The sequence below is a fragment of the Aptenodytes forsteri genome, unplaced genomic scaffold (assembly GCF_000699145.1).
Source record: "Aptenodytes forsteri isolate BGI_AS27 unplaced genomic scaffold, ASM69914v1 Scaffold110, whole genome shotgun sequence".
NCBI classification, from domain to species: domain Eukaryota; kingdom Metazoa; phylum Chordata; class Aves; order Sphenisciformes; family Spheniscidae; genus Aptenodytes; species Aptenodytes forsteri.
Genome location: NW_008794583.1, coordinates 497,403 through 510,920, shown reverse-complemented (window position 1 = coordinate 510,920; position 13,518 = coordinate 497,403). Strand labels below are relative to the sequence as shown.

At 54.4% G+C, this 13,518-nt stretch overlaps 3 protein-coding genes across 3 annotated transcripts; all 3 read right to left on the bottom strand.

Moving 5' to 3' along the window:
- Positions 1 to 662: 662 nt before the first annotated feature.
- Positions 663 to 2,527, bottom strand: LOC103893457 (protein MRP-126). The gene is made up of 3 exons (XM_009272585.1): positions 2,487 to 2,527; positions 1,706 to 1,864; positions 663 to 1,022 (listed from the first exon to the last, which is right to left on the bottom strand). Exons 1-3 carry the CDS (start codon positions 2,493 to 2,495, stop codon positions 819 to 821), a joined length of 372 nt encoding a protein of 123 aa, XP_009270860.1. The 5' UTR covers positions 2,496 to 2,527; the 3' UTR covers positions 663 to 818.
- Positions 2,528 to 6,039: 3,512 nt separating this feature from the next.
- LOC109279262 (protein S100-A8-like) lies at positions 6,040 to 6,833 on the bottom strand. The gene is made up of 2 exons (XM_019470278.1): positions 6,633 to 6,833; positions 6,040 to 6,204 (listed from the first exon to the last, which is right to left on the bottom strand). The coding sequence occupies exons 1-2, from the start codon at positions 6,831 to 6,833 to the stop codon at positions 6,040 to 6,042; spliced, it is 366 nt and encodes a 121-aa protein (XP_019325823.1).
- Positions 6,834 to 9,955: 3,122 nt separating this feature from the next.
- On the bottom strand, positions 9,956 to 10,550 carry LOC103893470 (protein S100-A12-like). Its single transcript, XM_009272599.1, has 2 exons — positions 10,398 to 10,550; positions 9,956 to 10,165 (listed from the first exon to the last, which is right to left on the bottom strand). Exons 1-2 carry the CDS (start codon positions 10,548 to 10,550, stop codon positions 9,956 to 9,958), a joined length of 363 nt encoding a protein of 120 aa, XP_009270874.1.
- Between the last annotated feature and the right edge of the window lie 2,968 nt (positions 10,551 to 13,518).

The following is a 13,518-nucleotide window of genomic DNA, read 5'->3' as shown; positions in this document are numbered from 1 at the left end:
CCAAAACTTGTTTGCAAATCAGTAGCCAGGCTCTAAGCCTGTACGGTGGGAGGCTGCTCAGCAGCATCGTAGGCATTTCCAGCCACACACTCTGGAAAGCAGCTATTAATAAGGGACACCTCCTTGGTGCAAACTCAGGATGCTCCGAGTGAGGAGTTGGGGTTGTTCTCAGTTCTTGTCAACACAGAACCCAGTGGCCGGACCTCGCTGCTGGCTGTAGCACTAAAAGTAAACGCATCAAACCCCCCCCCAGCTCCCTTTCAGCCCCATGCTAGGGCCCTGCAGAGCAACAGTGCCCTAAAAAGGGTGCTCCTCCAGAAAAGAGTGCTCAGCCATCCCCATCCTGCCTTCCAGCTCTTGTCTACCACCACAGTTCAGTCCTAGGAGAGACAGAGTGTTTTCAGACCAAAACGGGGTTTTTTTCTAGTTGGAAATGCAAAGACCTGTCAAATTATGCAGCCTTCCCTGACCTGTGGAGCACATTCCAATGTAAGGAGTATTGTGAGCACCCACTGCAATGAACCCTGCTCTCCCCAGGCATCCACCTCGCCCCTGAGAACCTGCAGCCTGTCTCCAAGGTGGATTTGCCTGATTTGAAGCCATGCTGGGAGAGAGCAAGGTGCAGGACCTGCCTCGAGGAAAACTCATGTAGACATGCAGAAGAGCTTTGACAGCCTCAGGGCAAATCTTTATTTGGCAGCAAAACCATCAAACTTGAAGGAAGAAAAGGAGGGAGGTGGGTAGAGAGGGATGAAGGGGAAAAAGCCAGGGGCTGCAGACACTGCATGGGTGCTTTTGGCTGGGGACCACAGCCCACCTCAGTGGTGGTGTTGGTGTTTGAGCTGCTGCTGTTGCTGCTGCTGCTGTTGCTGCTGCTGGTCCTCGATGTTGTGGAGGTATTCGTGGGCAGCAATGGTCACACGGGTGATCAGCAACATCACCTCGGAGAAGCTGATCTGCACATCCTTGTTGATATCGAGGTCCTTCATGATTTCATCAATGGTGGCCCTGTCTCTCACGAGCTGCAAAGGAAGGGACAGGGTGAGGGCAAAGTCCTGTCATTCACAGCTCAAGCCTCCCCCTGGCTTCTCTGAGACCCTCACAGCTGCTGGGCCCCCAATAGTCTGGTGCTGTGTGTGGCTCCATCCTCGTGCCATCATCACCCCTTGCTTTGGGTACAGCAATGATTCACTGATTCACCCATGGCGATGAAGCAATCGGAGAGCAACGGGCTTGCATCACTGCAAGGACACCATGCAACGTGGAGACCGATGAAGGCAGCAGTGTTATGTCAGCCACAAACCTCTCCTTTAACATGTTGGATTAAAAACACTTTACCTTCTGCTTTAGCAAAGTGAGTTACAAAAAAAATGGGCTTTTTCGCTGATGTTTCTGACATCGTTGCTCCTAGATGGCAGAGGAGCTCTCAGGCAATATGATCCTGATTTCTTTTTGAAGATAAGGGGATGAGGGTAAATATCTGGCTGCAGGTTCACCCGGACCTGGGTGGGTTTCCTTCATCTGTCTTTATGGAGCATGTTTGGAAAGTGGCAGTTGGACAGGGAGGGTCTGGGCAGAAGGTGTTGGGGTGGGAGAGTAGGGTGGGAAGGGAGTGAATCCAGTCTCTGGGGGCATGCAGGCAATGGGGTCCGGTCCAGCCCAGCCCCCTCCCAGTTTCTCATGGGTCATGAGAAACTCCACTCACCTTCAGGTAGTTCACAAGCTGCTGCTCAATCAGGAGCTTCAGCTCCATCTTGGTCAGGGTGTCTCTGTTCCCCTCCCGCCTCGAGTACTGATGGAAGACATCAATGATGATATCCATGGCTTTCTCCAGCTCAGAGCGCGGTTCGCGGGTCTGGGGGGTCTGGAAAAGAAGCAATTCCACTGAATAATGTCAGGAGCCACAATAGATGGGGAAGTCTGATGTAAACCAGCAAGACTCCGATACAGCCACCTGCTTCACACCAGATGAGGATGCAGCCTGACTTTGTTCAGTCATTCTTTTTTGGGGATAAATTTGAGCTGTTTGTTTTGAGTTTGCTCTTATCTACAAGCCAAAGGAGACTGAAGGGGGTAGCAGCTTTGCCTGTTTCTGCTCTGGGATGTGCAACTACAGATAATAGCTGAGAGCTGATTTCCCCAAAAAATGTGCCTTCTGTAAGCCAAGCACTGTTGGAGCAAGGCTCCCAAAATAGCTGGCAGCGCTGCAAAAACCTCTGTAGAGATACAGAGTATGAGATCTGATGTCCAGGAGCCCCTTTGGTGGTCCGACTGTGCTGTGGGGAGCCTCTTCCAGGAGGAGACATCTCTCCTTGTGGGTTGTGCTTGGATGAGCCTGAGCGGAGATGGTTATCCTCTGCCAGCAACTCATGGCAGCTCACACGGTGAGGAGAGTCTCCCCGGGGGTCCTTGCACCTCCGATGGCCCAACCGGCACCTGGAAAAGAGCATGGAGACCTTAAATGCCTGAGTCACCATTGGACTTGCCTTGCTCATCTTGACGAAGTAGTGAGATCCACTCGGGCTGGAGCAGGGTTGGTCCTAAGCGCGGCATCTCTTATAGCCTGGCCATCCGCCTGCGCCACTCCAGCAGTTGTGAAATGTCTCTGTTTCATCCAATTCCAGTCCATCTTCATGACATACTTGTGCATTGCTTAAGGCTCTGGGGTAGTTCCTTAAAAGGGGTCTCTGTGGTTTTTCCCGCAAGGTTGGCGTGTCATGTACTCTGGCTGGGTGGCAGGGAGGTGGCCGGGGCACGGCCATATCCCCTTTACCCCCTCCACCTTGCTATTGGGGCTGCAATTCTCCATCAACTCTCGATAGAAGTCCATTCCCCTCGGCTTCTTCAATTTCACCTGTTCTCCTCTCCTCCACAGGGGTGTCTTTTCATGCCACGAGGCAAAGGGGACCCACAGCATCATGCCTGCACTTCTCCAATGAGCCAGCACTGCTTGGACCCCATAGCATCCCCATCCTTGCAGACCTGGTGCACCCAAAAGCATCCCACTGCTTCACGCAGCCCAGCACTGACAGCGTGGTCAGGGTTGCCTGTGGGACAGAGGGATAGGGACAGAGCTGGTGCTGAGGGCAGTGCCCCAGCACTGGGGGACCATCTCCTGCCTGCAGCAAGCAGGTCTTTATGAAAGACAAGTAATACAGGGTGGGTTCCCAACCTCGCTGGTCTCCAGGAACTTCATTTCATCTCCTCAGGTTAGCAACAGCCTGTGCCAAGGGTGGTTTCTCCCCACCCAAGGTATGCTCTGAGCTGTGGAGACCAGGTGTGGCTGACAGGTGGATTTTCACTTCTTAGGACTGTGTCCTCACCTTGTAGCTTCTTTTTCTTTATTGTTTCTCAAGTGTTGCAGAGACCCAGCGCGGGTGCTTTGGCTCAGAGCAGCTAAGATCAGGAGCAAAACGAGATTTTCCAGTGCTTCTTCATTAAAATGCTCTGCCTGCTGATTCAGCTGACCTGTTTGGGGGGGGTTTGTTTAACCTGCCAAACATGATACTAATCTTAGACACAAAGTGGAGGCCAAAACAGGGCCATGGACAGGCCTGGGGCAAGCTCCAGGAGCTCCAGACAAGCTGACATGGAGCAGCACCATGCAGGGAGCTGCTTGGAGATGCAGCCCTGGTCCACACGCAGTGGCCACCCGGATCCCAGCCCTCACTGGTGGGGGTGCGCTGCATTTCACAACAGGAGTGCTTTAATGCATGAAACTGCTGGAGAAGGGCCAGGGTGTTTCACAACAGGGTGTCAGGGACCATCCGCTCAGTTGCAGAATTTTTGTAGCAATTTCAGGAAACCGTACTTTTGGTCATTTTATCATCCCCGAGGTAGGGAAGGGCAAGGATGGATTACAGGGTATGCGATGGGCCAGGGATTTCCAAAGAGGGATGGTGGCTACACCCTCAGATGTGCCTACCAGGCAGCAGGGATGAGACCCCAGGTATTTAGTTTTTGAATGCCGGTGCAGTCACTAAGGTGACCAGGGAGCCTGGGTATCGCTTAGGGTCACAGGAACATGTGCTAGCACAACTTTTTGCCTGGCTCTGCAGGTCTCCTTGCAGGGGGAGCCTCCCTGTCCAGCCATGCCTGTAAGCCATGCTGAAGTGACTGCAGCAAGCTGCAATCCTGGCCCTGAGGCCACTGGGGTTGAGCAAGCAGCCACTTGCTGGAGCTGCAGAGGGGAAGGAGTGGGAAGCAGGCGTCAGGTGGTGCGCAAGCAGCCCAGTAGCCGTGGCAAGTGAAAGATGTGGTTCGGGGTGACTGGGCTTGGTTGTGCCCTGAGGACCTGAGCCCTGGCGGGGCACCCCATGCTTGACAATCATTGCAAAACTCTTTCAAAATATACATTTACAGGCAAGTGACTGGCTGATGTGGGAAGAGGGCATGGCAGGGTTTGTCACTATGTGGTTTGCTGTGGTTTCACAGCAGATTTTAGCCCAGGATCAGGATAGGACATATGTTCTGGTTGCTAGACATGGTTTTAGCTTGGGGAAACCAGGGGGACACACTCTGAGCCCTGGCTTCTGAGCACCTTTGAACATCATCAGACCAGTGATGATCCACCTGCGACCTGGCATGTGCAGCCACCACAGGAGCTGGGGCAGCCTAGAGGTTTTCCCATCCTGGAGCTGCAGAAGAAAGGATTTCCCAGTCCTTTAGCTCGAGCCAAAAAGCATTCACATATGTCTCAGCCATATCAAACAGCTACAAACTCAGCTGCTTGGCAGGTACCACCTTGGTCCAGCCCAAAGAGAGCTGAGAGCCAGCTCTGCTGCCCGCCCAGGCATGGTACAACTGCTGCAGGGTGCTGGACCCTCTCCAAGCCCTCCTGGAGCTCTGGCAGGTTGCAGGGCTGGATCTGGCCATTGCACCTGCCCTTCCTGCCTGTGCTGCAACGTGCAAAGTGTTGCTCTCGCTCGTGCTGGGGCAGCTGCCTGCTCAGCCCCATGGGGCTGAGGTACCTGAACGTTTGGTGAGGAAAAAAGCTGGTTTACAGTGTATTTAGTATTCAGAAATGGCTTGTTGGTGCTGCGAGACATCTCCCAGATGGCTCAGCCAGGGACAAGATCCTTGTGCTCCGCTGGAGCCCATCAGGGTTTTGGTGAGAATATTTCACTGGTGGAAAACTCTGAGATGGAAACCATCTGGGTGTTTCATCTTGGCTGGGTAGCAAGTGATTCAGCAGGGTTGGGAGGGAGCACTCCGGATGACTTGTCTGTGTGGGAAAACTCTGAAATTTGAGTTTTCATTGGGATTTAGGGAGAAAATTTTAAATCTCAGAATTTCCCACGGACTAGAAGCTATATATACAGATAGTAACTTCTGTGTGTATTTTTTTTCCTAAGAGCACCCTGGCTTGTTCTTGTGGTAAAGGCTGTGTTGTGTTGTGAACTGCTGTTGTCATGGGTATTAATGCATTTTTCCTGCTCACGGGTGATTCTGCATCCAGAGGACGCACTTGGCGTGGCCATGGGGAAAAAGCTGGATGAGGATGGGCAAAACAGGAGGTGCTTCCCTAAGCTAGGCTGGCTCTGCTCTTCCCAGTCTATGCAGAAAACTTCCTCTGCCAGGAGAAAAACCTCTAATACAACTGCTGTATGTTGCAGCTGGTGGTTAAAACCCCTGCAGAGCTCAGGCAGTGTCTTGCGCTGGTCTTCTGGCCATTAATACCCTCCTAGCCCATCAGTCCAGCCCTCTCTGCTTGGACCAGACGCTGAGCAATACAGCTCTTGCCCACTCACCACACCTCGATCATAAGCCTCTTCCTTTATGGGTTTTTGGGGTGTCTCATCTAGGCAAGCCTTTATCCCACAGCTCCAGCAGGACTGTGCATTCACTGCAGCTGGTGGCCACCCTCCCCAACCATGAGATGGATGCAAAAGGGAGTGCTGAGATAGGAAGGACTCAGTGAACTTCAAGTGATGCTTTATTGTCTCACAAGCGTGAGTGATCCAAGCAGACAGAAAGCAGCCAGAGCCCAATTCCTATAAGCAACCCCCTCTGAGTTTTTCATGGGTCGTGCATTGAGACTCAATCCTTGTCTGGTGTACAGCGGTCATCCCCGTGGCTGATGCGATGGGCATCATCGGTCAGCTTGGCCAAGACGATGGTGAACTCCTCGAAAGTCAGCTCTTTGTCCTGATTTAAGTCTGTTTCTCTGAAGAGATTGCTCAGGTAGTCGCAATGGTTCCTGCCCTGAAATTGGGGGACAGGACATCTGTTAGCATGCCCCCTCCCTAGGCTGCACTCCCACTGGTGGAAACCGGGCCAGCCTTGTATGACCTGGGAAGTGTTTGGAAGCTGCGAGATCATTGTGACCCTCTCCTACCTTGCAGTTAGCCCCTAGTTAAAACCCCAGATGGACAGGCTCTTGTCCCAAGCCCCTTTGGCTGCTCCGTACCCTTGCAGTGGCAGGAGGGATGAGTGTGGATGGTCCCACAGCACATGGACAAGCTGGGTCTGATCACAGAAACCCATTCTGTGGACCAACAGCCCTTGGAGGGGACTGCACCCCGTTCCCCCAGGAGCATCCCTGGAGGCAACCTCAGCCTCATCCCCCCCCCCCCAACCCCCCAAGGAGAGCACCCCTCCGGGGAGCACAACACAGCTCCTGTGGCACTCACACAAGCTTGCAGGAAGGTTGGTGCCTGCTCAGTCAGCAGCGTCTTGAAGTCGTTGAAGCTGAGGACGTCATGCTGGCCCTCCCGGATGCTGTAACGGTGGTAGACGTGCACAATGGTGTTCAGGGCCATCTCCAGTGTGCAGTTTCCAGGGAACTGCCGGGTCTCGGGAAGGGTGGTTGTGGTCTGGCTTCTTGCAGACATGGCTGAGCTCTTGAGGTACCTGCAGAAACTGCGTGGAGAAATCTTAAAGCCATGAGATGCATCAAAAATCACGCACCCCACGCCACGCTCTTGGCCCCCACCCCAGGCACCCCAAGGCGGGTTGCGCTGCACCTCGCCAGTGTAGCAGCAGATCTCCACCAGGAGCCCTGTCTCATTGGGGCTGAGCAAGCCAGCAGCACCCAGTGTGCCCAGGGGCAGTCGGTGGCTCCTCAGTGCTGAGCGGGTAATAAGTGGTTTTAGAAATATCGCCGTTTTACAGCATCACCCAACCACCTCTAATTTTAGCTTTGCCCAAGAAGCGACTTGTTCTCACTGACCGGGAGGCATTTGTCAGGCAAATTAGACAAACCCATCAGGCTGTAGTCACGTATCTGTACTGTGCCACGGACAGCAAGGATGACTTTAAGGCAGGGAGCACAGTTCAGGTACGGGCTCCGCTGCAGCCTCTGCCTGACCACCTCCTCCTCTCTCTGCGAATTTCTCTCTCCTCTTTGGGCTGCAAACCCTTTCCACTGCAGACACTGAGCACAGAGACCCTGCTCTCTGATGGGTGCCACCGTGCAGATGACACCCCCGAAGGGCTCTCTCCTTGCCAGCAGAAACAATTACAGCTCCACTAAATTGCCACAGAAATGCCATTAATTTATGCTTGTCTTGTTGTAGCCAAAACCAGCCTCCTACCCTGGCCCAAGTGGAAAGCATCACCCTGGAATAAACAGGCATGGCATGAAATGCTATTCAAAATCGCTTCTCCCTCATCTTATTTCCTGCAAGAACCATTGCAGTGTTACTTACCCTTGTCTCCAAGAAGGCTTTGCAGAGGATGGGTCTGTTGCAGTGATCCAAGAGCCTGGGCAGCCCTTTTATACATGTCTCGGGTCTTCTTTCATCAGAGATAGTGACACACCTGCTGCAAGCAACAGCTTGAATTAGCATTTCCCGTACCTGGAAATTGCAAGGTAGGAACTTCTGAACCCCTCCCCACCTCATACCTCTGCACATAGTTCCTGGTTGCACCCACCGGGCTTTGGAAATGCTGTCCTTCCACCCCACCATCACCTCTGACAGGGCTGAGCTGTTCAAGTGCTGGGCAAAGAATGGGAAAAACACTGGCTGTACCGTCACACCTCAACGTAAGCGTAAAGGTCAAGACCGTCTTGGCAGAACTTGCCAAAACCTTGCAAGTCTTGCAATGTGCTGAAAATTTTGTGTGCTCTCATGCTTGACGTAGAAGAAAGATGGGCTGTTTCAGAGAGATATGAATAACTTTGTCCCTTGGTTGTTTTTAATGTGAGCTCTCTGTTTTCTACAATACTACCAGGTTGGACACTAGCAAAGACGAAGGCAGCATCTGCCTTTTAATAAATTGTTTTCCAGAGTATTTTCCATTACTTTCTGCTTCCACATCACTTGTACCGGACCTTTCCTCTTGCTCCAGAAGCTTTGTGGAGGAAACTGGGCATAAAACAAGAAGAAAACCTGAGGTCAGGGTCTTTGCTGGCTGGAGCATTAACTAGCAAGTGTTTTGCAACAGTCACTTCTGTGCCACCCATCTTGCGTTAGCAGAACAGGTACTAGAAGAACGAAGAGACTATAAAAAGATGTAAAAATAAGACAATAGATTCCAGGAACAGGGTAGGAACAGAAAAACAAAAGGGTAACCATTCCTGTTTGAGGATGCTTCTTGCATGTCCCTGGGAGGAATACCAAGAACTGTTGCATGAGTTTTATTTTGGTAACCCTGACTCACTTCATTGCTTTTTTTGTTTTCCTGCTCTACTCATTAGGGACTGTCAACAATCCAAAACTGCATCCTCATTCCCCAGCTGGCCTTGCAAAGCATTGGCCGAGGCTGGTTTTTGCCCTGTGCACTTGCGTAGTCCCCACGCAGACAGACCTGTGGGCTCCGAATTCCCATCTTTCCCAACCGTGTTCCCCAAAACCTGCGGGGGAGGCAGCTCGCAATGCCCAGCCTCACAAGCGGAGTGATGCCCAAGTGACAGCCGGGTGCCCTGGCACGATAGTGAATAATGCCTGCTTCCCAATGGCAAAATTGTGGAGCCAGAGAGTGATCACCTGTGTCATCGAGTGCAAATAACCACGCAATAGCCCCATGCTTACTTTCGCAGCTCGGTTTCACATGGGACAGGCTTCTGGTTTCAACTGGTGTTGGAAATGTTGGAGCCTCCTGAGCCTGAGGGTTTCCCACTTCAGTGCACAGTCACTGGCAGACACAGGAGCTCTTTTCCGCTCATGTATCTGTTCCCCAGGAGCCCGTGGTGGCTTGTAAATGTGCTGTGACCTGGGGGGACTGTTGCCCCACGCTAACGAAAACATCCAACTTTATTGTGCAGAGTTAACACCAGCTCTCCGGAGCCCCTCGGCCTTGTTCTTTGCTGTGTTGGGGCTTGCAAGATAAGCGCTGGTTGCTTTGCAGGTTGCAAAAGCGTTGCATGTACCCCCAGCTCCAGAGCCATGTCTTGGCAGCCACCTGGGGAAGCAGCCCCTGGCTGTGCTTCACCCCTGGCATGTCCTGGAGATGGTGCAAAGAGGCGCTGGGAGAACCAGGACTGAGGATGCTCTTGTGCAGCCACCGGCTGCCCCTACCCAGGAACCTCCCCAGTGTGATGGGGTGCTATGCACCCTGTCGTCAGCTGGGGCCAACCACCCTGTGCAGGGAACCCGCTGAGCCTCGGGAAGGCAGTGGCAGCATGCCGGGGTCTGATATGCTTCAGGATGGGGAGCCCACGCAGCCTGTGCTGCTCAGCTGGGACCCAGCAGCACCGCTCTCCTGGCTCCCCGCTGTGCAGGGAGCAGGGTCCCTTCATGCCGCCTTCCCTTTCCCATTGCTTCTCCAACTTAATCTGCATTTAACCCCCCACAGCCATGGGTTGGGTGCATATTGCATCCTCCCTGGAGACAACAGGACACATAATACAGATGCATTTGGTGCTTGAAGAAAGAAATTTTATTTCAATGTCATAGGCAGAAGCAGATGACAAAGCTTTGGTTACAGGTTTGTCTGTGCTTGTGGACAAACGGAGGGGATGATGCTGCTGGAAGAGCACAATCCCGTGGGCACAGTCACTCTGGGAACCACTTCACTTGCTGGGAACATGGCCGTGGTCCTGGCCGTGACCGGCATCTGGATGCTTGTCATGGCTCCCACAATGCTGGTGGGACCTATTGTGAGCATCAATGACTACAAGATTCAGCGTGGTCAGGAACTCTGTGAACTTCAGGCGACCGTCGTGGTTGCAGTCTGCTCTGGCGAAGAGCTTGCTTATGTAGTCATCGGTGGTCATGTTAGGCTGCAGCAGGACAGACGTGAAAAAGAGTCAGCCTGAAGCGCAGCGGGGTTCAGGGTCACCCTGCCAGCCCACAGCTACAGCACGAGGCTTGCCCAGCAAGGTTTCAGGAAAACCCTAGAAAAACCCTCCCGCCCCTTTGGGAGGCTCTCGGCCACACCCATGCCCCAGGGAGGCCACCACTCCTGCAAGCTCTCACCAGCGTTAGGAGAGCTGGGCCACACTTGGCTCTTACCGGCATGGTGTTGTAGAGGAAGGGCTTGGCGGTCTCCTTCAGCAGCTTTGAGAACTCAGTCTTGCTCAGGTAGTCATCTATGGGGTACTTAATGGCATACTGGTGGTAGATGTTGATGGCGCACTCCAAGGCGAGCTCCAGGTCGGTTTTCATCTTGCTAGGAAGGGACAGGCAGCAAAACATTAAACCCCATCGGAGGAGAAGGACTGCCCTCTCCTCCGGGAGCCCCAGCCAGGCTCTGGCTGTCTGGCGAGGTCGGGCTCATCCCAGTGGCCATTCCAGCAGCACGAAGCCTGAAGCCACCGTTTGGCAAGGACCTACTTACCCACGAGCGGTGCTGGGGCTGACTTCTGCAGACAGCGGTGCACGGGAGGAGAGGAGTGGGCAGGAGCAGTGACGGTGTGGTGGAGGTGAGGTCTCTTTTATACTCTTCCTGAGCTACGATTTGTGACACCCTCAAATTTTCTTCGGGGCAATAACCCCAGGAATTGTGCAAGGCTATGCGGAACGCCTAGGCGGAAATTTCTTGCCTGGCTCCAGGAACTGGCTGTTCCCACTGTTAACGAGGGAGGGGACGCACCAAACTCGTTAGGGCAAAACAAGGAAACACCAAAAGAGACATTTGCAGGGAGCCAGCATCGTGGGTCAGTGAGGGTGCAGGGGTTTTCCCAGGAGCCAGCACATTCCTGCAGAGTTTGGGGGTCTTTGCGGAGGTGATGGAAGAGGACTTTTTCCAGATCACACGAAAGGTGCTGGGTGAGGGTCTCCAGTGGGATGATGCTGTTTTTTCCCAATGTGGGATGTGGTTTATCACTCCTGTATCTTCCCTGACGCTGTTGAATTTCACTGGAGGTGCGGTGTCTGCCCCCAGCACGCTGCTGGAACCTCCCGCTGCTGGGGGATGGCCAATGCATCCCACCCTCCAGTCACCTCTCCAAAATCATGACCAGCATTCTTGCTGAATCATTTCTTAACAGCTAGCCAGGGAGCTAAGAAAGACGTTGCAAATCCGGGCATGCCAGCATGCCGGAAACCTGCCAGCCAGTCTTAGGAGGTGGCATTTCCCGGCAGCTGTAATTGCTGCTGGAAACCGAGGGCATTGGTCATTGCCGCCTATTCCCAGTGTTGGGGAGATGCCGCCACATGCGGGAGACCCCATGGTGTTCCCAAGTGCCTGGCACAGGCTGCTAAACCCTGTGTGTCTTGGGGGAAAGACGGTCTAAGGGGGCTGGTGAGGAGCCTGTGCCCAAGGATGCCCAAGCCCTTCATCCCAAGTCCGTACTTGGTGGGACTGGCACAGCAAAAAGCCCGTGCTAGCCGTTAAGGTTTTTAGGAGATGGGAAGGACAGTGGTGGTGAAACATCTCCCCGTCAGCCTCCTAATCCAGGAGCTGGTGCCAGAAAAAGCCTAAATTGCAGAAGAGTGAAACAAAGAGACAGGTTGTATGATGGAGGGAGACGGGTGCATCCTCCCCGGGAAGGGGAGCCATGCAGGGCTGATCGGTGGGACACGGGTGCACCATTGGCGAGACGTGACAGGACACGCGTGGGGAGGTGTGAAGGGATGTGCCTGTGCCACGTAGGGAGGTGGGAGGAGACACGCGTGCGCCGTGGGGCAGGCAAGAAGGGACGGGTGTGCACCATGGGTCCTCATGCTGCCATTTGCTGCCCAACCTGCCACGGAAGCCACGTGCCCACACACCAGGAGCTCCCGGCACATGCCCTGCCCTGGGGCCTGGCTCCCGTGCCATGGCAGCCCACGCTCCGCTGCAAGAGTCGCCGTGGGGTGTTGGTATCTGCTCCGTGGCCGAGTGCAGCCGCAGGGCTGGGAGTGTTGGTGTTGCAGGGACAGAGCCAGTACGGCCCTGAGGGCACGGCAGCAGGGCAGTGGCAGGGGTGTGGATGGATGCAGGCAGGCTGGGATGCCTGTGAACAGCATCATGCCAGCTTCAAATATTAACAGATCAGGCATAAAAAGGGCTAAGGGCTTGTAGGGGGGTCCATTTCACCTGCCTCTGGGATGCAAGCGTGGTGCAGCCACGTTCTCAGGTGTTTCACTGAGCCTGGAGGGATGGATACTTTTTTTTTTTCCCCTAATATTGATGCTCAGGTGAGCACTGGATCTCAGAAGCTGGGGTTCGTGGAACAACCCCTACAACCTCCAGTTGGGGGAGCAGGGGGATAAGCTTCAACCCCAGTCTCCTGGCAAACCAAGCCTTGCAAAGCCGAAGGTGCAGTGCCTGGGTGGGAGCCCCAGGCGGAAGGCCAGGCAGAGCATCGCCAGCACCCAACAGGATTCGTCTGCGGGGACATGAGCATCGGGTGCAGCCCCTCGCTGAGTCCTTCCCACTCACCCCCAGCAAGAGAAAAAACAGTGTCGTCCATGAGGTTTTAATTTATTTACGGTTCAAAAATGACCAGAAACACAGCGACAAAACTTTACAATAGGAAATTACAAAAAAACTTTACAAAAGGTCCTTACAAAAGGACCCCAAAAGGACCCTGGGGCTCCTCGCCCCGCCGGCTGGCCCAGCTCTACCTTTTGCATTCCTTCAGCGCATCGCTGTAGATCATGGCCAGGGCCCCCAGGAAGGTGACATACTCCTAGAAATTCACTTCCTCGTCTTTGTTATGGTCCAGGTCCAGTCCACGCCGCGGCTGTGGGCAGCGCCGGGATGGAGGGGAGCTCAGTGAGTGGCCGGGAGCTGGTCCAGCCTTGGGGCAGGGAGCGCCTGGGGCACCGCTCCCTCTCCACCCCAGGGGATGTTCTGCAACTCTCTAGCTTGCCCTGGTGCCAGCAGGGCAGGAGGGGGCAAAGCCCCTCCAGACCCAGCTCAGCGCAGCCCCCAGGGTCTGGCCCCGAGCAGGCAGGGGGCTGCCCCGCATCCCCACGGTCATGCCACCCCGGGGTGCTGCATCAGCTGGGGCCGGTGGCTGCAGGGTGACTCACGGGGCACAGCCCAAACGTGGCTGCCGGTCAGCTCCGCATGCAGCCCCAGGGCTGGTGGAGGGGGCATCCTGGGGGGGGGGCAAGGGGCAGGGGGCAGGGAGCGCCTGGGGCCCTCTCCACCCCAGGGGATGTTCTGCAACTCTCCAGCATGCCCTGGTGCCACAGGGCAGGA